The sequence below is a fragment of the Neovison vison genome, chromosome 4 (genome assembly GCF_020171115.1).
Source record: "Neovison vison isolate M4711 chromosome 4, ASM_NN_V1, whole genome shotgun sequence".
In the NCBI taxonomy this organism is placed as follows: domain Eukaryota; kingdom Metazoa; phylum Chordata; class Mammalia; order Carnivora; family Mustelidae; genus Neogale; species Neogale vison.
The window spans coordinates 16659387-16686032 of NC_058094.1; the positions used below are offsets into that span (position 1 = coordinate 16659387).

The 26646-nt window shown below is 41.4% G+C and overlaps 1 protein-coding gene across 1 annotated transcript in view; it reads left to right on the forward strand.

Annotated features, from left to right (window-relative positions):
- The first annotated feature begins 18982 nt into the window (after positions 1–18982).
- The window catches only part of ANXA13 (annexin A13), a 58939-nt gene continuing 51275 nt past the window's right edge, over positions 18983–26646 (forward strand). The window contains exons 1-2 of the mRNA XM_044244992.1: positions 18983–18997; positions 20437–20559. Coding sequence (XP_044100927.1) covers positions 18983–18997; positions 20437–20559 — 138 coding nt within the window. The remainder of the gene's footprint in view (positions 18998–20436; positions 20560–26646) is intronic.

Genomic DNA, 26646 nt, shown 5'->3' on the forward strand with positions numbered 1-26646 from the left:
CACACCCAGTGCTCGTCACAACTGTGCCCTCCTTAACACCCATCATCTACCCCATCCGCCTACCTCCTCCCTTCCAGCAATCCTCAGTTTGTTTCCTGGAGTTCGGCATCTCTTATGGTTTGCTTCCTGCTCTGTTTTTATCTTATTTTATTTTACTTTATTTCCCTTCCCCATATCCATCTGTTCTATTTCTTAAATTCCACATATGAGTAAAGTCATATGGTATTTGTCTTTCTCTGACTGACTTATTTTGTTTAGCATAATACCCTCTAGTTCCATCCACATCATTGCAAATGGCAAGATTTTGTCCTTTTTGATAGCTGAGTAATATTTCATTGTGTATATAGTAGGGAATATTAAATCTATAATGGAATATTAATATTATAATGGAATATATATATATAGAGAGAGACCATGTCTTCTTTATCCACTCATCAGTTGATGGACATGTGGGCTCTTCCCATAGTTTGGCTATTGTGGACATTGCTGCTATAAACATTGGGATGCAGGCGTCCCTTCATTATCCAAACCAATCTCTCAGGCCGTAGAGTCCTTGAAATTCTTTATCGGAGCTTTGTCTCCCATATCTGATGGCACCAAATATTGTCATTTCTTCCTTGGAAACTGATGCAGTGAGGACTGTGGGACAGTAGTCTGTCTGAGGTTTGCACAATCTCAAGGTCACCATTGAGCCTAATGTTGTCTGCTTCTTAGTAGATCAGGTAAACAGGAAGTCCATCAGCTACAAAGCATAGTTTATCCCTAATCGAAAGTGTTTTCATAGCATCCATGATGAGGAGTAAAATCGCATTTTGGGTGAACAGGATTTGTGACTTCCATGGTTGCTATTCAATTCTATTTTATAAAAGAGGTTGGGAAAATAAAAAGGACAAAGGGAGGAGCTTATGAAAGCCTGTGGAGGTGAGGAGGCATCTGGAGAGCTCTTCTCACGGATAACTTCATTTAAGTATGTGGATTAGATACAGACGAAAAGATTTCAATGGCAGATTTTTTTTTTTTTAAACAGAGGAAAGAGAGTCATCTGGGTGGCTCAGTCAATTAAGTGTCTGCCTTCAGCTCAGATCATGATCCCAGGGTTCTAGGATCGAGTCCAACATCAGGCTCCCCGCTCAGCCGGGAGTCTGCTTCTCCCTCTCCCTCTGCCCCTCCCCCTGCTTGCACTCTCACCCCCTTTCTCTCTGTCAACTAAATAAATAAAATCTTAAACACACACACACAGACACACACACGAGGGAAGAGGATAGTTTTAGGAGCATGAGAATGACCTGAGAAGTATTTAAGATGACCAGAGCCTGGGCCTCACACCAGATCAATGACATCAGAAGTCCTCAGTTGGAGCCCAGGTGAGTGAATGCACAGCAGGGGTTGATAACTACTCATCAGGTATCTTTGGGCCTCAGGTACTCACTAAGCCTTTGCTTAATTTGTAAAACGAGGAGATTGAACAAAGATAACTTCTAATGTCTTTTCTAACTCTACAACACAATAATGCCATGGCCAACTAAAACAATCTTTTGCATATGCAAAATAATTCCCCCAGTATGTTGTAGGCTTTTTTCTTTTTTTTAAAGATTTATTTATTTATTTGAGAAAGAGAGAGCATGCAAGTTTGGGGAGAGGCAGAGGGAGAGAGACAGGGAGAGAGAGAGAATCTTAAGCCGACTCCTCACTGAGCATGGAGGCTGATCTGAGGCGCGATCTCAGGACCCAGAGATCATGACCTGTGCTGGAACAAGCGTTAGTCATTTAACTGACTGAGCCACCCAGGCACCCCTGCCCCAGGCTCTTTTTTAAAGAAGGATGCAAATAACTATCCCACATTCATGTAGATCAAGGAAATCATTTCTCTACCCCTTGATAACTGTTGGAGAGAAATAAAGAATTACACACTATTGGACGAGTGGAAATGATCTGAGTTCATGTTACACATAGGGCATCGGCCCATACAGATCTTTTGAGCTTATTTGGGTGTATTGTCTCCGTGGTTTAGAACTTCGCTGAAATGAAATATTTTTTGTTTCCTTCTACATTATGTCATCCAAACTTTACATCTTTAGCAACACGTAATCTCTTGATGGTCTAACAAGAAATATGAGCTTATGTACTAATGTAAACTGTGATCAGGGATTAAATTCACGTATAGTGGGATTGCTTCATGATCTCTATTAATGATATTTGAGTGAGAGATAGGATACTTTCTTGGCTACAACTAAAACTGATCGCAGAACAATGTAAAATCAGCTATTTGTTGGCTCAGGTCTTTGTAAACATTTGTTCACTCACTTTGCAGAAATGTGGAATTCTCTTTCTTTGAGAATTTCTGAAGATAGAGTTTAATGTGGTTAGTGACATGTCTTCTTAGACTTGGTATAAGCTTTAATGCACAGTGGCTGTTTTTTTCTTTTTTCTTTTTTTTTTTTCTTTTAAGTAGCTTTTCTTTCCTTTTTTTCTTTTAAATAGGGAGCCAAATGAACCATGTAACCTGGTAAAAGGTAGGCCCAGGAAAGCATAAGCCATGAAAAATTTAATTAAAAAGCCAACATCATCCATTTGTCTTTGAGAAGATAAGGATTATTACAAAGAAAGGCAAAGATTAAGTCAAGGTTCACCATTAGAAATTTAAAAATGGGATTTTTGAGTCTGAGAAAGTTAGTAGTCTTGAAAACCAGGTTTGGTTGTGAAATGTTTTCTGAATTATTTTAGTTCCCACTGGCATGTCTTGAGGAGAAACAGAGGGGGAAGATGAAATCTTCAAGGTAGAGTATCTGCTGAAGATAATCCAGTCCTCCAGTGAAATGACTGTACTTAATCAGGAAGAGGCTGAATTAAGAGCATTTTTATTAGTAGATTTAAAGCCCCACTCCCCACCCCCAACACTACCCAGTGTGGGGGAGGGTATGAGGATGATTAAGTATAACTTTGAAACCCAAATAGCCTCATTTTCTTTGTCCAAACAATTGCCAGCTTTAATCTGAGCCACAATTTATTTTTTAATGTTTTTATTTATTTATTTTGACACAGAGAGAGAGATCACAAGTAGGCTGAGAGGCCAGCAGAGGGAGAGAGAAGCAGGCTCTCCTCTGAGCAGGGAGCCCGATTCGGGGCTCAATCCCAGGACCCTGGAATCCTGACCTGATCCGAAGGCAGCTGCTCAACCAACTGAGCCACCCAGACGCCCCAGCCACAATTTTTTTTCTGCACATGGAACATAAGAAGGAGCAAGACTGAGCTGGAGGGATCGCCCCTCACTATCGATCTGCCTTCCAAGATAGTGCCAGAATCTACATGTTGAGATCCTTCTGTAACAAGCACCGGCAGGGCCTGTCACAAGGGGAAGCATGGCAGGTTTCCATGGGTCATTGGGAAAGTGGAACAACTAAGAAAACCCAAACCATGACCTACCAAGGGCCTGGATCTAAAGGGAACTAGGAGAATCCTTGGAAGGATTAAGTTTCTGTGGGATTCTTTCAGGCAGACAACCCTGATCCAGGCTAACAGAGGAGAGGGGGCAAGATTGCTTCATGGATTTGATCGATGAAATTAACATGAAAGATTGCAATTAATTCCCAAACGTGAAAGAAACATAGAACAGGTAACAATTGGGACTAAATAAAATCCCAAAGGAAGATCTTTCACTCTGTAAATAAGGGGAAGAGATGGGAAGACTCCACACCCGGATCTTAACCACTCTCCTGATTCTTGAAGCCTGACGACAGAAATAGAGTTAGCAATTGATTTTGTCTCACTGCCAAATATTGATTTCCAATTCTAGAGAAATACTAATTTAACAAAAGGATACAGTCTTTAAAGAAAAATATGCTAAGTGCTTTCTATGTGTAAAGAGCTATGCTAAGTACTTGGGATAGAGACAGATAAAGCATGATCCTTTCCCTTACATGATTTGCCATCTTGTACGGGTGAGAATCCAGGTACTTAATTTGACAGGACATAAAGGAGAATACAATGATGGGTATAAAATAATAAAAGGTCTAGTGGAAGGAAGTGGCTCTTCCGATTAAGGATTCTGGAGGCAATCACAGAGGAGGTAGTTTTTGCCTAAGTAGATCCTAAGGGATTGGAGGGGAAGGTGTTTTGGCTGGCAAGAGATGATATGGAAGATACTGTTGGAGGCCAGAGCACATTAAAATAAAAAGGATTGCATGACACTCTTGCTAAACCCTGATGTCAGTGATTTAATGACCGGAAACTCCATTTAAGAGAAGAGTCATCCTTCTTTAGCTCTTTAGTGTTTTATGATATATTAATATATCACGATCATAATATTGATCTTTGTATTTAAAATACTAAAAAAAAAGTAAACAAAAAAACCCAGAAAGTAAATCAACAAAATATGAATAAACAAATGGACCTAGTTTATAATCTGTCCTATTTTCACAGAGAACCCCCCTCAAAGAATTCCACACACCAAGTCAAGGAAAGAAATGTTTAAAGAGATTGAGATCACTTGCAGTTTCCTGCCAAGTATATAGCCACTGGATTCTAGAAAAAAAAGAAGCTGGCTGTGCATTTTTGTAAGGAGAACACAAAGGTTTATCACACATGGCATTAAAAAAACAGTAACTGGTACAAGCTAGCACTGTGTATTTATTTCCGATATGACAAACGAGACACACCTGCTATTAAGAGAGAATGACATGAATACTGTGCAAGAATTCGCAAAAGAACATACCCGAACTGCTTAGTCATCTCATTGCCTCCTGCTGGAAATTATTTCTGGGCTCCTCACTGAGAGAGTTCAGAATTCTCTAGACCAGAAGTTCTCAACCAGGGGCAACTTGTCTGCAGGGGACATCTGGGAATTTCTGGAGATGTTTTTGGCTGTCACGACTAGGGAAGATACTACTGGTTTCTAGTGGGTAGAGGTGAGGAATGCTGTCCTAATATGCATAGGACAGTCCCCACCACATACTTACACATACACACACACACAGAAAGAATTATGTGGCCCAAAATGTCAATAATGCCAAAGCTGAGAACTGTCCCCTAGACAACAAGCCATTTGGCACAAAAGCAAGTGCTCTAAAAGCATTCACCCGCAAATTTCAGATTGTAAATCCCAAGTCAGTTCTGAAGATTTTCAGTGCAATCGTTGTACAGAAATCCATAGCCACTTTAATGATACAGTCGTCAGGGAGAGAGAGTCAAATTCTCATTTGATTATTTACTGAGCTACCTCTAGTTGTTCAACTACTTTGTGCCTTCGGTTCCCCATCTGTAAAATTGGGGGAAATAATAGTAACTAGCTCCTAAAGTTGATGCAATGCTTAAGTAAACAAACAAATACAAAGTGCTTAGAATAGGGTCTGGCCAACAGCACTAAAAAATGTATTTTTTTAAGACCTTATTTATTTATTTGACAGAGATAGAGAGAAAGAGAGAGCGCACCAGCAGGGGGAGCAGCAGGCAGAGGGAGAGGGAGAAGCAGACGCCCCCCTGAGCACAGAACCCCACTCAGGGCTAGAACCCCTGGGATCATGACCTGAGCTGAAGGCATACGCTTAACTGACTGAGCCACCCAGGTGTCCCTAAATAAATGTATTTTTGCCTTATTACTAATAATACTTAGCACAAAGAGGAATTAAAAATTTGCATTTATCTAGACCAATGTCCAAAAGTACAGTCATTTAAATAATAATTTTATTATTTCCAAGCATCATCTAAACTACTATTTTCTTGAGATTTTTTTTTTCTGAATTGTCATGCTTCACCTATAAACTTTTTGTGTCATTCACAGGTTCCAACCAGCCGTGGTTAAAGTTAACACCAGATGGTGCCCCTCCTCGGTGTCCTTTTAAGAAACATACACTGTAGTCCCATAACAACCATACAAAATGGCTAAAATGGATTGTAGAGTCATATGGTATATATCTTGGTTCACCTTTAAAATCAGACCGATCTTTGAAAGTAGTGGTTTTCAATCAACGTTGACTCTAAGGAAGAATATCATGTATGCACGACTGTTTAAAGACAATTAGTGTGAGGGTGAATGTGTTTTAGTTTGAGTCCATTCATTGTAAGGGGTTTAGACTTTTAGGTTTAAGGTACCCACACAGACTAGCAAAATAGCACATAGATGTGAGCTCTATTATAAAGAGAAAAATGAGATTCCATAAGCTCTGTATCACCCCTCAAAAAGAAAAAGATGGAGTGTCCAGTAAGCACCTGGGACAGCCTTCCCAGAGCACTTTTCCTCAGTCTTAGATGATGCTTAGTGTCTCTTCACAATTGTGCACTTAGCGACACCAGCAACGTCCTCACCACCTTCATCTTCAGCATTTGCACAGTGCTCAGCACCTCGTAGGGAGGGAGGCGAGTTTGCTTTGGTTCAGCAGACATTTACAGACAGATCTGGTGGTGTTCAGTGGAATGAAACACAGGGGTGGCTGGTGATACCTTTAAATACCAAAACCATGATTTGACTCCGTACTGTAGCTTTAACAAAACCCTGACATCTTAGTCAGAGTTCTCCAGAAAAGCAGTACTCATGGAAGGTACACATATCACAAATAGAGTGATAGATTGATTGATTGATTGATTTCAGGTGCTATCTGGGTCACACAGTTATGAAAGCCAAGTTGTCCCACAGTCTCCCCTCTGCAAGCTGGGAACTCAAGGAGACCAGTGATGCAATCGGTCCAAATCTAAAGACCTGAGAAGCGGGAGTGCCCCGTCCGAGGGCAGGAGGAGATGGACATCCCAACTCAGGAAGAGAGAGCAGAAATTGGCCCTTCCTTTTCCCTTCCTATTTTACGCTCAACAGAAGAGACGATGTCCCCTCACGTCGATGCGGGCAAATTTTTACTCAAGTCTACCAAATCAAACTCTCATCTCTTCCAGAAACACCCACCCAGACACACCCAGAAATAATGTTTTGCTAGCCATCTGGGTATCTATTAGCCCAGGCCAGATGACACATCAAATGAATCAGCACACTTTCCAACCCAACGTGTGCTGACTTCCAGCCTCCCTCTCCGTTCCAGGTTCCGCAGGCGTCTTGGGCGCCTAGACTGTCCTCAGGTACCACAGTACAGTCTCACCTTGGCTGGTTGTGGTAGACAAAATTCTATCAAATTTAAAATATCTGCATTGTATACGATATCTATAATTAGGCACTTGGGGTTTCACTATTGTCAACATTGAGTGATGTCCACATGTCTATACAATGCAGTTGGTTTTTCTACAAGGTTTTGGGTATCTTTTCAGACAAATAAGTATTCTTTTTTTTATATGTGTGTGTGTTCTTTTTAATAGTCTTTATTATAGTAATTAGTTTTAAATACTTGACTCAGTATAAATACTTGACTTACTTAAATACTTGACTCAGGGCTTCCTCCAAACCCCAAATTTCCCAGATGACACTGAATTAAAGACAAAAGAATATTATGACATAGACAAAGATTAGAAAAAAATCCATATGGTATTTTTATATGTGCTAGCAGGAGGAAAAAAAAGTGTCCTTTTCAATCCTTACCACTGTTCATTTTGTGCATCTACTTAGCACATAATTATTGTGTCTGTGGGTTTATTTTCTCAGCTAGCTGTTAAACATCTCTTGGGTACATAGCACCCGGCTAGATATCTTTACTCACTGATCGCTTAAAAGGTTTCGTGTTTTCTAGCCACTTAACATTTACCCCAGAAGTGAAATGCAAAATTTCAACTCACTCTTCTCAGGGGGCTAAAAACATGAGTAGAATGAAAAGGGGAAATTTTAAAAAATAAATTATGCTATGGAACACCTGGGTGGACCAGTTGGTTAAGCCGGTGCCTTTGGCTCAAGTCATGATCCCAGGATCCTGGGATCGAGTCCCACATCGGGCTCCTTGCTCGGCAGAGAGCCTGCTTCTCTCTCTGTCTCTGCCTGCCACTCTGCCTGCTTGTGTTCTCTCTCTCTCTGAAAAATAAATAAATAAATAAATAAATAAAATCTTTTTTAAAAAGACCTTTAAAAAAATAAATTATGGTAAGTAAATAAAATAAATCTCTGTGCCTAATTACTAAGTAAACTCCTTATAATAAATTCCTTGACTCCCTTGTTACTTTGAGAATTCTCTCTCTAAAAGTAGTCTTGACTCTCAGGAACAGTTAGGAAGCCTTAGTTATCCATTAAAAAGTGAAGCATAACCTTTATCATTTCACCCTTTGGCAATGACGTTTTCTATGGCATATTAGTCAGCAAGTGAGTTATTAGCTTCCTGTTCTATTAATTATTTATCCATTATCGCTATGTATGACTTATATCACAATTTTCTACAGCCTTTATTTAAAGATAATTCAGAAATATTCAGGAGATCTGAAACGTGGGCTAAAAAGTGATTTTTTATGGAACTGCATTAGTCTACCTTTTGCCATGTGTATGTCATCAAATAAAGTTTATAAAACTACTGGGGGGAGCCCACCCATGTTGTGGTCCTTGAGAGAGCAAAGGGTCTCAGAACAAATAACTTTCCATATGCACATTCTTTATAAGAAGTTCAGGTCTTGAAGTCACCCAGCAAAATAGAGCCAAAATGGGGGCAGGAGTGTGGAAGGCAAGGAGTTCTTATCTTGGGTATCTTAGTCATTAACCTTATAAAGTCAAATCTGATTTCTAACATAGAGCAGGCTTTAAGATGCCATAAAGCAACAAGACTCTGAAAATGCAGATCTTGCTTCTTGCTACGGATATGGCTTTGCTCAGAATCATGAAATAAAAAGTCAGAAATAAAAATACTCTTTTGCCCATTAACACTGGCAATGCTAACAAATTAGCAAATTTTGGGGACAGCAACAAAACAATTTTTGCTGAGGTTCATTCGTTTTAGTAAGAAAGGACTAAATGAATGGACCTGGCTAGAATCTCAGAATCAAAGTAGACTTAAGATGGAAGGACTTTACAAGGTACTGGTCTAACCCCCTTGCTTCACAACTACAAAAATGGAAGCCCAGAAAGACAAAAGGACTTTCCGGTCATCAGCTCATTACAGAGAAGAAGGACAGGGTCCAGTGCCTTGTGGGTGATATGGTCAAGGAGACCTCGGTGTTTTTGGAGTGACATTGTGAGCAACTACCAGCTGTACCTCAACCCAACCAGGCCAACTCTGATTAGAATCAAATCTCTTTACACAAATCAAATTAAATTTGCTAATCTTTCAAAAATTAATTTTTTTAAAGATTTTATTTACTTATTTGACAGACAGAAATCACAAGGAGGCAGAGAGGTAGGCAGAGAGAGAGGAGGAAGCAGGCTCCCCACTGAGCAGAGAGCCCGACGCGGGGCTGGATCCCAGGACCCTGGGATCATGACCTGAGCCAAAGGCAGAGGCCCCAAGCCACGGAGCCACCCAGGCACCCCGCTAATCTTTAAAACATTTAATTAAATAAGAATTTTTTTATTTTTTAAAGAATTTATCATTGGGGCACCTGGGTGGCTCAGTGGATCAAGCCTCTGCCTTCAGCTAAGGTCATGATCTCAGCATTCTGGGATCGAACCCCAATTGGGCTCTCTGCTCAGCGGGGAGCCTGCTTCCCCCCTCTCTCTCTGTGCCTGCCTCTCTGCCTACTTGTGATCTCTCTGTGTGTCAAAAAAATAAATAAAATCTTTTTTTAATTTTTAATTTTTTATAAACATATAATATATTTTTATCCCCAGGGGTACAAGTCTGTGAATCGCCAGGTTTACACACTTCACAGCACTCACCGAAGCACATACCCTCCCCAATGTCCATAAAATCTTTTTTTAAAAGAGGGAATTTATCCTTAATTGGTCATCAAAAAATAAAACTATCCAAGAAAAGATTGCTTCTGTTCATGTGGTTTGTATATTCCTGAAAACCTGTATGGTTAAGTTGTACAAGTAAAATACATTTTAGACACTTGGTTTGCTTCATATTTCTCAGGCGCAGTCAGCATAGTTAAGCACGTCCCTTCTTGAAACACCCTCTTGCTTTCCTAGACATCCCGTTCTTCCCACTTGGCTCTGCTCTTACTCTGGGCTCCTTCTGTCTCCTTTGCTGTCTCCCCTCCCTTTCTCTGCCCGGTAGGTAAGTGTTGGTCACCTGAGACTCCGTCCTGAGCCCGCTCTTCTGCTCTTCTCCTCCCTTCTCTGCACTTCCCTTCTCCATCCTCACACTCTCTCCTGGGAATCTCCACCAGGCTCATGACTTACATGTGTGCGCATGACTCCAAAGGTGCCTCTAACGCAGGCATCATGCATATACACCCAACTGCTCCATGCGGGCAGCTAATAAGCACCACATACACAGAAGATCCGAGCCAAAACTCCTGCTCCCGCCGCTCCCAGATCGCCTCCTGCTACTTTAGTGATTGGCGCCCCACCCAGGAGTTTGAGTCTCAAGTCTGAAAGAGACACCCCTGATTCTCTTTTGCACTCCAACCACAAGTCACCCTGCCAACAAGTCCTCTAGGCTCTACTTCCAAATCTCTAAACCCCACATCTGCATCCAAGCCACCTGCCCCCCCCCCACCTCCTCCACTGGGAAAGACTCCTAGCGATTTCTTTTCTTCTGCTCTGTCCGGTCAAGTCCATCATAGCCCACATGGTCAGGTGATCTTTGAAATACTAACTCAGAGCCTGATATGCTGTCATCTAAAATTCTTTGGTGATCTTACAGTTGGCTACGAATATCCTCCGGACCCCACTCTCACCCCCTCCCCTGATAGCCTCCAAGGCTCAGCTGAATCTGCTTCCACCCCGACTAGCTTCTCACGCTCCCCCACCCTTCGGCAGTCATCTTTTCTGCCATTCAAATGTACTACAGACTCTCTACCTGGGGGCCTCCTTTCTCTCCCTAAACTGCCTCCTCTAGTTCTCCGAATGTTTCATCTAGGGCCCCCACTCACGCAGACTGCCCCTTCCTGCCCCATCACCCCTGGCCTCTCCCCCGCTTACCTTCCTATCACCTCCTTTATTCCCATCACAGCACCACACTCCTGGCAACCTGTCACTCTGTTGTTTGTGTCTTTGTGTCCTTGTTTCTGTTTCTCCAGTGGAAGGAAAGTTCCATCAGGGCCCGCGCTTGTCCTGTCACCACCAATCCCCAGTGTCCAGCAGAGCACCTGGCACATAGATATTCAACAAGTAAGTAAATACTGGATTAAAACATGCTAATGAATCTTCTTAAAAGAATGGTAATGGGAAACAATCTAAGAATTACAGGATCACTCACATACACATCCTTGCTCATCTTTGGATGGGAATCTCAGCTTTCCTACCCTGAATTGACTGAAAGTGAGAAAAACCTGTGTACACACACACACACACACGCACGCACACACCTATTTTCCAGCCAGATTATTTATTTACCGAAAAGTCACATAAACGAAATTCCTGCTCAAGAAATGTTTGTATCCCTTGGAGATGGTCACCACAAAATCTGGCCTATGACAAGCAGCTTTCTAAAGAATTCATTGATCTTGGCCACTCACTCAACAAAGACACATTTTAAGTCAGCTGCGGTGATTCCCCTGGGACAAGTGCCACACAAGACTCGGAGGGACAGAGGTGAAGAGGAGGCGTTCGGTGTCCACAGGAGGTCCAATTCTGGGGTGAGAGGTGTAAGCAGGGAAGCAGTAAGGTGAGGGCTGACCCAGGCAAGGTAGCCTGCATCCAGCGATGCCACACACTCATTTGTTGTATCTCGTGTGTATTTTCTTTTCTTTTTTTTTTTTTAAAGATTATTTATTTATTTATTTGACAGGCAGAGATCACAAGTAGGCAGAGAGAGAGAGAGAGAGAGAGAGAGAGAGAAGAAAGCAGGCTCCCTGCTGAGCAGAGAGCCCAATGCGGGGCTCGATCCCAAGACCCTGAGATCATGACCTGAGCCAAAGACAGAGGCTTAACCCACTGAGCCACCCAGGCGCCCCACTTATCACTTTGTCTGAGGAACCTTTTGACTTACTTGATGGTCTTTTTTTGTTCCCTCTGCCTGCACACATCTCAAGACTCTGTCATCCTTCTGCATGGATAGATCTCCGAAGGGCTCCATCCTTGACTTCTCGGCAAAGCCCAGCACCTCTTCCCTCTCCTGCCCTTTAAACTCTTCATTTGTGAGCGATCTGGCACTTCAACATCCACATTCCCTCCTAGAGTAGCTCCTGCCTAGACCGCTCCATAGCTGAAGATGCCAGCCACCCCTGCCTGAAACCCTGAGTTCTGTCCCAGAGCTTCCCCTTTGCCACTATTCCAGAGCAGGCGTCCCCATCTAAGTTACCTTTTCAGGTCTCCTCAGCTTGCACTCACTGCTCAACACAATATATTCTCCCCTGTCCATTCCCTAAAGGCAGTCACCACTTCCAGTGACAACCCCTCCGTGTCCTTCCCCTACCTGCCCTTCCAGTTCTTGCCAGAGGAAGGCACAGGCCCTCATGAAGCCTCCCTCATTCCTTTGGGCCACCATTTCTTCTTTCCCAACTTCTGTAATGTTCTAGTTACAGAATAGCCTGTCATAGTCTGTATTTGTCTATAATAGTCCATAATGTAGTCTATAGCAGCCATTTCATACATCAATTTTATCCTGGCTGACAACTGTTCTTTTTAATACCTTATTCCCTACAAAGAAACATTATATTCTTGGAGGGCAAACACCCTATTTTTTATCTTCCTTTCTTCGGCCCCATGGTGCTCAGCACAGAGTTAAAACACTCCGAATGTAGCAAATGATACGTGTGTTAATGGATGACGGCTGGGATCTGGAACCCTGCAGCGTAGGCCAAAAGTGGTGGTTCATCTTCCCAGAAGTGTGGACAGTGGAGCCCTATCCACCAGCCGGCACTGGGACAGCTCCTGGGACAGAGCCCACAGGAAGGAGCCACTGGAAAGGGGCTGCTACACAGGTGCATGAGCTGTAGTTGAACGTGTCCATGGCAGTGGCCAACCACAGGCAGGGTGCCCCCAGCGATGCACAGCCAGCTGGACCGGAAGGGAAAGCTCCGAGGAAGGGCACTTTGCTCCTCTTTTTGGTGGCTCCAAAGTCAGTTCTCATCCTCTTATTGGGTTCAAAATAATCTGGACTACTGTTTCCACCTACTCCTCCCATTCTCAGGACCTTTCTCCCCTTTTCCTTTCATTCTCTCCTTTTACTTCTCATATTCTGCTTCTTTTGCCCTCTGTAGTGGACATGTCTTATTTGGCCACCCTACCATCCACTCACCCTTCTTTTATTAAAAGCATCCCAAGAGCGCCTGGGCGGCTCAGTGGGTTAAAGCTTCTGCCTTCAGCTCAGGTCATGATCTCAGGGTCCTGGGATTGAGCCCTGCATCGGGCTCTCTGCTCTCTCTGTGTTAAATAAATAAATAAAATCTTTAAAAAAAAAAAATAAAAAGCATCCCGTTTTCTGGGTGTCCCCCTTCCCCCATTCTCAGACCATCCACATGGTCTGGGTGGACTTGACTCCTTTCAGTTCTAGAGGTGACATGAAATCCAGTCTTCACTATGTTTCCCCAGCTACAGTGGCCAGTTCAGAGAAAGTATGAGTCCCAACTGCCACCAGAGATTCAGATCAGGATGTATATTTGGATTTGGAGGAAAGGAAAGCTCTCATTTTCTTTTCACAAGTTTTGGAATTGTAAGGATGAAAATGTGGAATCACCAGCAGCCATCTTGCCCTTAAGAAGGGGGATACCTTTGAGATGGGAGAAAGCAGAACTAAGAACTAAGAGAGACCATGGATTCTGCAGATATATTTTGAGTAGCGAGATCCTGCTATGCCTGAAGCTAACCATCTCTTCCAGTTATGTAAGCCAATAAATTTCTTGTTTGATTAAGTGATTAGGGGTCAGGTTGTTAGAACCCAATATGTCTTCCGAAATCCAAGTTATTCATAGTATTTTAGGTCTGGAAGTAAATGTAGAGATGAAGTTCAACTCTTACCTTTTCATAACAGAAACCCAAGAACTGGAGAGAATGTGATTCTAATAGGAGCATACTCCTAAGTTGTAGCAGAGACCAGCCTAAAACCCAGGTCTTTGCTTTCCCAGTGCTATGGTTTTTCTGCCACAAAATGTTATATTAAATCAAAGTGTTTTGTCTTCTATGGATTTTTTTCCCCCAACTGGAACATAAACACCTAACAGGGCAGGGTAGGAGTGATGTCCTAGATTTTTCACATGCCCTGAGCCCAGCATGGTATCTTATGTGTGACAAACATACAGCTACTGGTTAACCAATCACTGAGTTAAGAAAGCTTTTTGTACTGTGAGTTGTTTTTTTTTTTAATGCTTGCAAGATGATGTGTTACTCTCAGGGTTTTTACTATTGGACACATATAGGGGTATAGATATATAGCTGTTGTTAGCAACTGTAATCATTTCCTGTAGATGTCAGTCTTTTTGTCTTAGTCGAGGAACAACTTTTATTAAGTAGCCATGGTATGAAGGCACTGTGGGGATTTCTCAAACAATAAGCCTGCCTCTGCCCTTGAACGAGTTATTAACCTCCATCATCACATGGCCTTCTCCCCGTGAGCCTATGCCTTCACATGCTGTTTTCCTCTTCTTAGAAGGACACCAGTTATAATAGGTTCCGGCCCATCTTAGTGATCTCAGCTTAACTTGGTTATCAGCCAAGACTCTATTTCCCAATAAAGTTACAGGTACTGAGGATTAGGACCTCATGTCCTTGTCCTTTGGGGGATACAATTCAAGCCATAAAAGATGTATAAGTGACATTTTTAAGAAGTGTTAGAAACTTCACCTTGGTGAGTGGTATAGAAGGAAGAGACTCTCTTCAGCAAGATCAAGTTATGACTTGCTTTTGAGACTCATAAGGTTAGAAGGAAATCAGAACTCTGCCTGCCATGACCACTTTGAGAACCATCAAAGTCCAAGAGATATAAATAAACAGGCCCAGCCTAGTAGAGAAAAATATGAGGCAACACCTGTAAAAATTTAGAATCACTAAATATTTAAGATGATAATAACAAAACCCCCTCCCCTCCCACTGTTCTGTGTCCTCCCTTCCCTAAAATGTCTGCTTACTCTTCTTACCTCTCCTTTCCCCCCAACCATGACAGCCTCCCAGAAATGACCTGGGGTCACAGGAATTCCCCTTCCTTCCTCTTACTGCTATTGCTTGAAATTATTATAGCCCCTTCCCTATGATCCATCCAGCTGGGGAAGCAGAAAAGAGGTGACAGTAGAAACAGCTCTGTTCCAGTCAAACTTGATTACATGCAAAGTGAAATTACCAAGAGGTAGTTATAGTGGTGGTGATCCAGAAAAACAGAAAGGAATGTCAACTTCTCCCTTGGCTTCTAAGCTTTCTATCTCATCTCCCTGGAGCCATAAGTTATATCTTTTCTGTATGCATTTCCAGTGAACCTTGAACAGAACTTATCTCTACTTGGATCACTGCATATCGAATTGCCCGATCCTCTTGAACCTTGAGCTTCAACAGCCTGGGGTGGGAAAGGAAGGAAGACATCCCTGATAAAGGCTTTTAGGGAGGGTTACTGACACAGAGGGTGGATTCAAACCAGCACAGATGTGGGGCAGGAGAACTTGGCCCTGAGCGGTCTGGGGCTGGGAGAAGGTGGTGGAGACCTATAGAGCCCAAATTAGATGTTAAAGGCCAAAATCATAGAGAGTGGCTGAAGCATTAATTGTATGTCTTCTTATTATCCCCCAAACCCCAGTCCACTGCAAATTCCTGGAGGAGAGTTTTGTCTTGTTGACTCCCCGCATCCATCCTCCCACCTGGCACACGATATATTCTGACCTCTTCAACTATCTACCCTTTCCTCCAGTTAGCAAAGTTGTTTCCAATTTCTGAACCTCAGTACAAACTAAGAGCATTGGATTTGGAACACTTCATTTTTTGAAATGATGGCTCTTTCTCATCCTTCAGTTCCTAGCTTCAATGTTATCTCCTTGAAGAGTTTTACCACTGCTTAAAGTAAATTACACACACACACACACACACACACACACACACACACTCGTCTCTATCATAGCACCTTGCTGGTTTTCTTCACAGGCTATATAGCAATTTGTATTGGTTTGTTTCTTGCATACTTGACTACATTCTAGGAAGAGGACATTTGAATCTATCTTATTCATTGTTGTAGTCCTAGCAATTAGCACACCCAAGGCACTCAACAGGTAAAGGTTAAAGAACAAAAGAACCAATATATGCAATCAGAATTTAATAAACCCATGAGAATTTTAGTACTCTGTTGCATGGGAATTAGTGCAAATAAAGATGGATTCTTGGACCAGATGTGGAAAGATGAATTATTTACTAACTATCTAGGATCTATGGAATAACCAAAACTAAAGCTGAAACCATTGCTTCCTTACTCTACATCAAATCAATTCCAAATGGATCAAAGAGATATGCCTTTAAAAGTGAAGCCATTGTGGGGCACCTGGGTAGCTCAGTCCATTCAACATCAACTCTTGTTCTCAGGGCTCTTGATCTCAGTTTTGTGAGTTTAAGCCTTGCACAGTGCTCCAGGCTGAGCATAGAGCCCACTTTAAAAAATAAAAAATAAAAAAACAATAAAAAATATGTAAATAAAAAAGAAGCCATTAAAAAACTTGAAGAAAATGTACAAGAAGTCTTAATCATCTTAATACAGAGATGGGGTTTTTTGTTTGTTTGTTTTAAAGATTTTATTTATTTATTTGACAGACAGAGATTACAAGTAGGCAGAGAGAGGGAGGAAAGCAGGCTCCCTTGCTGATCAGAGAGCCCGATGTGGGGCTCGATCCTAGGACCCCGGGATCATGATCTGAGCGGAAGGCAGAGACTTTAACCCACTGAGCTACCCAGGTGCCCCCAGAGATGTTTTTCTAAGCAAGCCAATATATCCATAAAAACTGACACTTTCTGTACTCACACATACTAGCTCAGAACACAGTCAAACAGAAGCTAAAGACAAACAACAAATTGGGGGCGGAATAATTGTTACATTTGACAAAAGTATAGATCTTATTATAAAGTGTTGTTACAAATAAACAATGAAGAGACTAATAACTCAAATTAAAAATAAAGGACATAAGCAGACCCCAGAAAGACTCATGCAAATGACCTTTAAGGGATGTGATATATAATTTTGAGAATTAAGGAAAGAAATGTAAATTAAACATTGAGATAACCATTTTTCATCTTTGAAATTGACAGAAATGAAAAACCCTCATAGTATTTAGCGTGGCCAGTATGTAGAAAAAATGAGCCCTGGCTATTGTTGTAGGGGGATATACATTCCACCTTTTGAAAGCCAGGCTCAGAAAAAAATAAATAGGAAAAGAAATTCAGGCTCAAGAGTCAGCTTGACTTGGACTAGTTCAGCATTTTGATGTCTGTGCAGAGAACACTGGGCAAGATCAATCAGATTTTTTTTTTAAGATTTTATTCCTTTATTTGAGAGAGAGCGTGCACGCGCATGAGCAAGGGAAGATACAGAGGGAGAGGGAGAAGCAGGCTCCCTGCTCAGCCGGGAGCCTGACCTGGGGCTCCATCTCAGGGTCCTGGGATTATGACCTGAGCAAAATCTAACTGACTGAGCCACCCAGGTGCAGCTATCAGACTTTTAAATGCATATATTCTTTTTTAAAATTTTTTAAATTTAAATTCAATTAATAAACTTGCAATGTATTATTTGTTTCAGGGGTACAGGACTATGATTCATCAGTCTTACATGACACCCAGTGCTCTTTACAGCACATGCTAATTACTCTTTGATCAGCAATTACATCCTGAGACTTTTGTTTTGCAGATAAACATGCACATACAGGTAAAGATGTACAAATGAAGATAGTCCCACAAAAGCCAAAAAAAACAAAAAACAAAAAACAAAACCCCCAAAACAAAACCCTAAATGACCTTGAACAGTGGACTGATGATAGAAGGTTTGGTTCATACTCACAGCAGACTACTATGTGGCCACTGGAAAAGCAATGTGCCGGTGTCATATATCTCTTTAGTATATGAGGCATAAAAGCTTAGGATGAATTGCACAAACCCATTTGTTGATAACAAAACAAAACAAAACAAACAAAAAGTACAGGCCAGAGAAAGAAGAGAAGGAGGGAGGGAAGGGAGAGAATGAAGGAAGGAAGGAAGGGAGAAAAAGAGATAAACAGAGTCAGATAAATAGAGACAGGCAGACAGGGCTCTCTATGCAAACCATCAAAAACCACTGAGAGCAGGGGCACCTGGGTGGCTCAGTTGGTTAAGCAACTACCTTCAACTCAGGTCATGACCCCAGAGTCCTGGGCTTGAGTCCCGCATCTGGCTCCCAACTCCATGGGGAGTCTGCTTCTCCTTCTGACCTTCTCTGCTCTCATGCTCTCTCTCTCTCTCTCTCCCCCCCCCAAATAAATAAATAAAATCTTAAAACAACAACAACAACAACAACACTGGGAGAAGGGCCGGGGAGGTCAGTAGGCTTACTTTTCACAGTACCCTTTCTCACTATTAGCAAAAAAACTATCAACTACACATATTACTTTTTCAGTTTAAAAATTAGCTAGATTATAAATATGGTATTGGCATCACTCAAAGTCACCCTCAGAAGGATTCTGTGTAATAGTTAACAGCGATGTTAGTAAAACATCATTTTCAGTCTTGTTTAGTGAATGCCTTTATTACTACAAGGTATAAAATTTTAAATAAATACCTAAAATTAAAAAATAGTGATTCAGGAATCCAGAAGTGAGACAGGTTTAGTTGAGAATAAACTATTCACCTTAAAAAGTCTATCCTTGATGTATTAACAAATACTTTATTTTGAAAAGACAGCCTAGAAAGCCAGCTTAGGAAGGTTAAGCTCATTTTTAGCTATCGCCACTCCCTACCCATCCCCAACGATGTATTCAAATTCCGTGCCAAAAGTTACTCATTAAACTCAAGAGCTATTACTGAAACTATTATAAACTTGGCCTGTATGAGAGCCCATCTCTTAATGAAATACAGAACAACTGTGTTAGAAAAACGAAAATGGGCAATCGTCATGTAAGTATTTATTGCCTTTGGAAGTCAAAAAAGTTTTCGTTGTAGTTAGCATGTGGAGAAGTTTAAACTGAGAAATCATGATTGATACTTCTATACTTGATCATTGTGATTAATCCTTATTGTGTGATGGTTTTCACAATAGCATACCATGCTTTTAAAATGTACTTACAATATACTTTCTCTCCGTTAGTCAAAAATCTTTTAGGAGGGGCTAAAGAGAAGTATTTAAAATGAGACAGTAAACAGTACCCGTCACAGAGCAAATGGTTAATATGGATTTGTGGACCATATGACTAAAGCTGTTAGTTGTGGCAAAGTCACACAAAATCTCGTAGCTATGCCCACCTAAGTTTTGTGGGGAAGACAGGTTCATGTTGTAAACAGCCATAGGCCAAGGTAAAAGTATCCCTACAAGGCTGTATATAGTGTGGGCTGAAAGATGAACATGTTCCAGTATTCTAAGAAGCATCAAACATTTGGATATCTGCAGATATCCGGGGAATGGACTTAATCTTTGGGTTTGGGGTTTTTTCCTGAAATGTCTAGGCCCATGTGGAATACTGTGTCTATAAACTATGAATGACTAAAAACTGACTAGAATACTACCATTTGGAACCAACTAGGCACAAGGCAGGGCAGATTTAAATCTTAATTTTTGAGAGGGGAGGAGGTGATGGACATTGGGGAGGGTATGGGCTATGGTGAATGCTGTGAAACGTGTAAGCCTGATGATTCACAGACCTGTACCCCTGGGGCTAATAAGACATTATATGTTAATAAAAATAATTTAAAGGAAAAAAAGAAATAAAAGGAAATAAATTTGTTAACTTGCAGTGGAAGTCTAGGGAACAGTTTAACCAGGATACTTTGGTGGAAGTTTATCAGAAAAAAAAATATATATATAAATCGTGGTATATTTAAGGATAAAAAAAAATCTTGATTTTTTTTAATATTGAAAAATATGTGTCTAAAGCTGTTGCAGTAAGCATTTTATTTAATATGGTCTGGCTGCACCTACTCTAGCTCCCCATGGCAAGAATGATTTATTCTATGTAAACTAGGACTAAAGAGAATGAAACCCCAGAATGTTCTGTAAACTTAAACTTTGTTTATAAGCTTTTTTCCCTTTGCTACAAATTAAACCTGCACTTGGTGGTTGCAAGCCTACAAATAACTTCTTCAGGGAGTGTCATATTTCAAACCTTTTGTAGATAACATTTCTTCTTTTCTTTTTTTCTTGTTTCACTAGCCAAGAGCCTGCCATTCGGTATCTTTCAGAGATACTAAAACCTATTTTTAAGATACTTCTGATAGCTGCAGAGGGTCCCTGCCATAGCAGTTTAGGAAGAGATTTTTATCTTTGGAGTGTCATCTCCACAGGGCAGCTGGCTTGTGTGAGTGGTCTAGCATTTTTATGTATTTCTTTTTTGAATTCTCAGAGCCAGTCTTACTCCCTCTCAGACGGCAGTCACCAGTTGCCCAAAGGGGACAGCCAACCCTCGGCAGCCCTGCAGCCTCTCAGCCACCCATCAGGGCATGGACAGCCAGAGGCCCAACAGCCTGTAAGCACTGATTTTCCCTCCAAATCATAGGCACAACTGGACTCTCTCATGGTCCCAGTATTTACTCACCAGTGACTTGTCCCATCGGACCCTCCACCATCCTCCAGCCCGCAGATGTCATCAGCAGACACAGCTCCCAAGCAGGGAAATCTTTCCCTGGAAAATGTCTGTTACAATGTTTGCAGCTGCAGTAGAAAGGGGGTCTAGGAGCTCCGCTTCCGTTCCCAGCAGTGTCCCCTTAGTCATGCCTTACGGTGGAGAGCGTGATGCTACAGATGGCCACTAGGATAGTTTAGAAAATGCGAATGGAATTTAACATAGCACAAGGAATGAATATGTTCTAAGACTGTGTTTCTACATAAGTAAATGCAAAATCTTCTGAAAAGAACAAAAAAATCATCCTGGTAATGATTTCAGTTATTTACATTAGAAAGCAACTTGAATATGTACAGACTTCAACCTCTAATGTTTCTGGTTTTGAAGTTTGTTTTGCACAACCAAAACAAATATATAAAACTAAATACTAGTAGAATCCGAGTTGAGAAGGTGCAAATAAATGCATGCCATTGATTTAGCATAATAGATAATATTATCTTGCTGGGATTAAATGGCCACAGTCAGTGTAAAAAATGGCCCTGATGGCTATCATATGGTTTCTTTTGCGTTACAGCATGTCTAAACTAGGATGTGATGTGTGACTTTTTAGTTCTACTGTAATATTTCTCTATCCAAAACTGAGAAGCTTGTGTTTGTAAGACTCCCTATAAAACAATTGGGACTTCTCTTGGCTAACATGCATGATTTTTATATTAAACCTACCTCTCTCTGTTCTCTAATCTTTCATCATTGGCTTGCAACAATTAAACTACGGCTATCTGGCATGTATACAATCATAAATAGAAACACAAATATAAGTGTTGAAATTGTGTGCTTGCTCTTGGTCATCCTGATCATTTAATATGCTTTACGTTAGTTTTTAAGTTATTACCAGCTAGCAGTAAACACAGATTTTATTTTTTTAATAAGGTCTTTTTTTTTTAAGATTTTATTTATTAACCCGACAGAGATTACAAGTAGGCAGAGAGGCAGGCAGAGAGAGAGGAGGAAGCAGGCTCCCTGCTGAGCAGAGAGCCCAATATGGGGCTCGATCCCAGGACCCTGAGATCATGACCTGAGCCAAAGGTGGAGGCTTAACCCACTGAGCCACCCAGGCGCACCTAAACATGGATCTTAAAAGTCTACTAGGAAAGTTATGAATTCCCAAGGGTATGTCCATGGACTGGGATCCACAGACAATTTCTTGACAGATACTACTCCAAAGCCAGTTGGATATTGGTCAGGAAACTACATTTTCCAAGGAACTGTGGTATAGAGGCTTTCCTAGCCAATTCGGAAAACTGGAGATTACTTTTTTATTTTGTGCTTCCCCCAGTCCTGTTGCTATCATTAATAGTTTCTTTCAACTGAAGACATAGTGCTTATGACTAACTTATTTGGAGCAGTATTAACCCGGATAAGGGGTTCCTAACATTTGCTAAATCACACAATGTCCAGAGTTTGCTTAGCCTAGAGGACGTGTCCTTGTGCTCAATGAGCTTTGTGCATCAACAGAAAAATACGATTTCCAAATCTTATTTTTGGAAGATTCTAGAAAATCATATTATTTAAAAATAAGGTTTTCCATGGGAAAATCTGCTTTGGTTTAGTGAAAGGGCTCCTCTGTTCTCTTGCGTGTGTTGTTTTCAGGAGAATCGCTATCTGGAGGAAAATCCAGAATTGAGATCAATAGTGAAATCTCTTTGCCGTTAGGGTATGGCTACAGAGTATGGGCAGAGCAATAGGGAGAAAGCAAGATTCAGGGGAGCCGTGGACAAATGTTGAAATAATCACAAACTCAAGAGGACATTTGGTTTCTGGAAAATCATTTGTAAGGCTGATAAACAGGCACTAGGAATAACTCGCCTGGCCCTTCAAAGTGTGGTTCCTGGAATAGAGACAGCATCTGTATTACCTGGGTGTTTGTTAGAAATGCAGAATCCCAGGCCCACGAAGGGTCTGCATTTTAGCAAGATCCTGCAGGGATTCTTAGCGTAGGACGGTCTGAGAAGCCACTAGGAAACAAGTTCTCACACTTGGCTGCACATTGGAATCACCTGCGGAGTTTTAAAAACCACTGAAGCCAGCAAGTCTGAATTAACTGGTCTGGTGGTTGGCCTGGGCACTGGGATTTGCAGATGTTCCCCAGGTGGTGCTAAAGGTGCAGCTGAGTTTGAGAAATGCTGAACTGGAGCATAACACTGTTCTTCCAAGAGCAGATCAGCATACCACCGATGAAAGCAGGTGTCCTTGGAAGTGCCCATAAGTGAAAAACAACTTGTCAATGTTAGAACATCTGCTCAGCGATCTGCTACGGTGTTTGGGAACATGCCACATTTATGACTTGCTTGTGCCAATATTTAGCCAACATAAATCTTGTCTAAAATGGAAAACAGTTTGGGACTTATGGGAGGGGAACAGGCAAGCTCAGACGCAGGTGGATTAGGAACACCCAGGAGCCAAACAACAGGTGGGAATCGGTCCAGATGCCCGAGAAGAGAAGGGAGGCTCTGGAGGCAAGTAAAAATGTGACTGGGAATGTGGGATAAAGTAAGTGTGGTTTTAACCGAGAGCTGGCCTTAAAGTGTATCCCAAACCCCAGAGAATTAGTGAAAGAAACCAAGCAGAATCCAGCCTAGATCATGCAGTCCTACCTCTACTATTAGGAAATCATTTACCCCAGAAAATTAGTCCTTCGGAACACCACCATGGCTATAGGAGGAACCAAAATGGGCCTCTGATGTCAAAATAGGAATTGCGCTACAGCATCCCTTCTTCACTTAAAAACAAGCCTCCCATTCAGAGTTGGCTGTATTTTATTTTATTTTTTATTTAAATTCAGTTAGCCAGCATATAATACATCATTAGCTTCAGATGTAGACTTGTGGCTCATCAGTTGTGTGACACCCAGTGCTCGGCTTGTCACATCACATGCCCTCCTTCATGCCCATGATCCAGTTATGCCATCCCCCCACCCACCTCCCCTCCAGCAACCCTCCATTTGTTTCCCAGAGTTAAGAGTCTCCCTCTCTGATTTCCTCCCATTCCATTTTCCCTCCCTTCCCCTATGATCCTCTGCACTATTTCTTATATTCCACATATGAATGAAACCGTATGATAACTGTCTTTCTCTGTCTGACTTATTTTGCTCAGCATAATACCCTCCAGTTCTGTCCACATCAATGCAAATGGTAAGATTCCATCCTTTTGATGGCTGAGTAATATTCCATTGTATATATAAACCACATCTTCGAGGCGCCTGGGCAGCTCAATGGGTTAAGTCTCTGCCTTCAGCTCAGGTCATGGTCTCAGGGTCCTGGGATCGAGCCCCATGTCGGGCTCTCTGTTCGGTGGGAAGCCTGCTTCCCCCTCTCTCTCTGCCTGCCTCTCTGCCTACTTGTGATCTCTCTCTGTCAAATAAACAAATAAATAAAATCTTTTAAAAAAATAAATAAATAAACCACATCTTTGTCCATTTATCTGTGAATGGACATCTTGGCTCTTTCCACAGTTTGGCTACTGTGGACATTGCTGCTATAAACATTGGGAAGCACGTGCCCCTTCAGATCACTACATTTGTATCTTTGGGGTAAATACCTAGAAGTGCAGTTGCTGGGTCATAGGGTAGCTCTATTTTTAGCTTCTTGAGGAACCTTCATACTCTTTTCCAGAGTGGCTGCATCAGGCTGCATTCCCCCAATAGTGTAAGAGGTTTCCCCTTTCTCTGTATCCTCACCAACATTTGTTGCTGCCTGACATTCATTTTAACCATTCTGACTGGTATGAGGTGGTATCTCATTGTGGTTTTGATTTGTATTTCCCTGATGCCAAAGGATGTGGACCATTTTTCATGTATCTGTTGGCCATTTGTATGTCTTCTTTAGAGAAATGTCTGTTCATGTCTTCTGCCCATTTCCTAACTGAAGTATTTGTTTTTTGGGTGTTGAGTTTGATAAGTTCTTTATAGATCTTAGATACTAGCCTTTTATCTGATATGTCATTTGCAAATATCTTCTCCCATTTGTAGGTTGCCTTTAGTTTTGTTGACTGTTTCCTTTGTAAAAGCTTTTTAATCTTAATGAGGTACCAATAGTTCATTTATGCTTTTGTTTCCCTTGCCTTTGGAGGAATGTCTAGCAAGAAATTGCTGTGGCCAAGGTCAAAGAGGTTGTGTGTTCTCCTATAGAATTTTAATGAATTCCTGTCTGACATTTGGGTCTTTCATCCATTTCGAGTTTATCTTTGTATATGGCGTAAGTAAATGGTCCAATTTCATTCTTCTACATGAGACTGTCCAACTTTCCCAATACCATTTGTTGAAGAGACTGTCTTTTTTCCATTGGCTATTTTTTTTTTTTATTCGACAGAGAGAGATAGCAAGAGAGAGAGCACATGCAGGGATGAAAGGTAGGGAGGAAAGGGAGAAGCAGCCTCCCTGCTGAGCAACAAGGCCAATTCGGGGCTCAATTCCAGGACCCTGGGATCATGACCTGAGCTGAAGGCAGATACTTAACCAACTCAGGTACCCAGGCATCTCTTCGTCGGATATTCTTTCCTATTTTGTCAAAGATTTTTGGCCACAGAATTGAGAGTCCATTTCTGGGCTCTCTGTTCTGTTCCATTGATTTATGTGTCTGCTTTTGTGACAGTACCATACTGTCTTGATGATTACAGCTTTGTAACATAGCTTGAAGTCCAAAATTGTGATGCCATCAGTTTTGGTCTTCTTTTTTGATATTCCTCTGGCTATTAAGGGTCTTTTCTAGTTCCGTACAAATGTTAGGATTATTTGTTCCAGCTCTGTGGAAAATGTCAATGGTATTTTGATAGGGATTGCATCGAATGTATAGATTGCTCTGGGTAGCATGGACATTTTATTTATTTTTTTAAAAGATTTTATTTATTTACTTGACAGACAGAGATCACAAGCAGGCAGAGAGGCAGGCAGAGAGAGGAGGAAGCAGGCTCCCCGACGAGCAGAGAGCCTGATGCGGGGCTCGACCCCGGGACTCCGGAATCACGACCCGAGCTGAAGGCAGAGGCCCTAACCCACTGAGCCACCCAGGCACCCCAGCATAGACATTTTAACAATATTTGTTCTTCCAATCCATGAGCATGGAACGTTTTCCCATTTCTTTGTGTCTTCCTCAATTTCTTTCATAAGTGTTTTATAGTTTTTAGGATACAGATCCTTTACCTCTTTGGTTAGATTTATTCCTAGGTATCTTACAGTTTTGGGTGCAGTTGTAAATGGGATTGACTCCTTAATTTCTCTTTCTTCTGTCTCATTGTTAGTGTATAGAAATGCGACTGATTTCTGTGCATTGATTTTACATCCTGCCACTTTGCTGAACACCTGTATGAATTCTAGCAATTTTGGGGTGGAGTCTTTCAGGTTTTCCAAATAAAGTATCATGTCATCTGTGAAGAGTGAGAGTTTGACTTCTTTGCCAATTTGAATGCCTTTTATTTCTTTTTGTTGTCTGATTGCTGAGACTAGGACTTCTGGTACTATGTTAAACAATGGTGGTAAGAGTGGACATTCTTGTCATGTTTCTGACCTTAGGGGAAAAGCTCTCAGTTTCTCCCCACTGAGAATAATATTCACTGTGGGCTTTTTGTAGATGGATTTTATGATATTGAGGTATGTTCCCTCTTATTCCTACACTGTGAAGAGTTTTAATCAAGAAAGGATGCTATTTCTTATGCTTTTCTGTATGAATAGAGTTACCAGTAGTTGACCAGGATGGCAGCCCTGTAGATTAAAATGTAAATTCATATGCTATTTACTGAGCCTCTACTGTATAAAAAGCACTGTGTGCGCCTCTGAGGGGTCTGAATCATCATCATCATCACCAAGATCACTAAAATTATCCTACGCTGATTTAATTTCACTTTAATAAGTTCTACTCCTAAAAAAAAAGATGCTGTGTTTTATCAAGTGCTTTTTCTGCATCAGTGGTTCTTGTCCTTTCTTTTATTAATGTGATT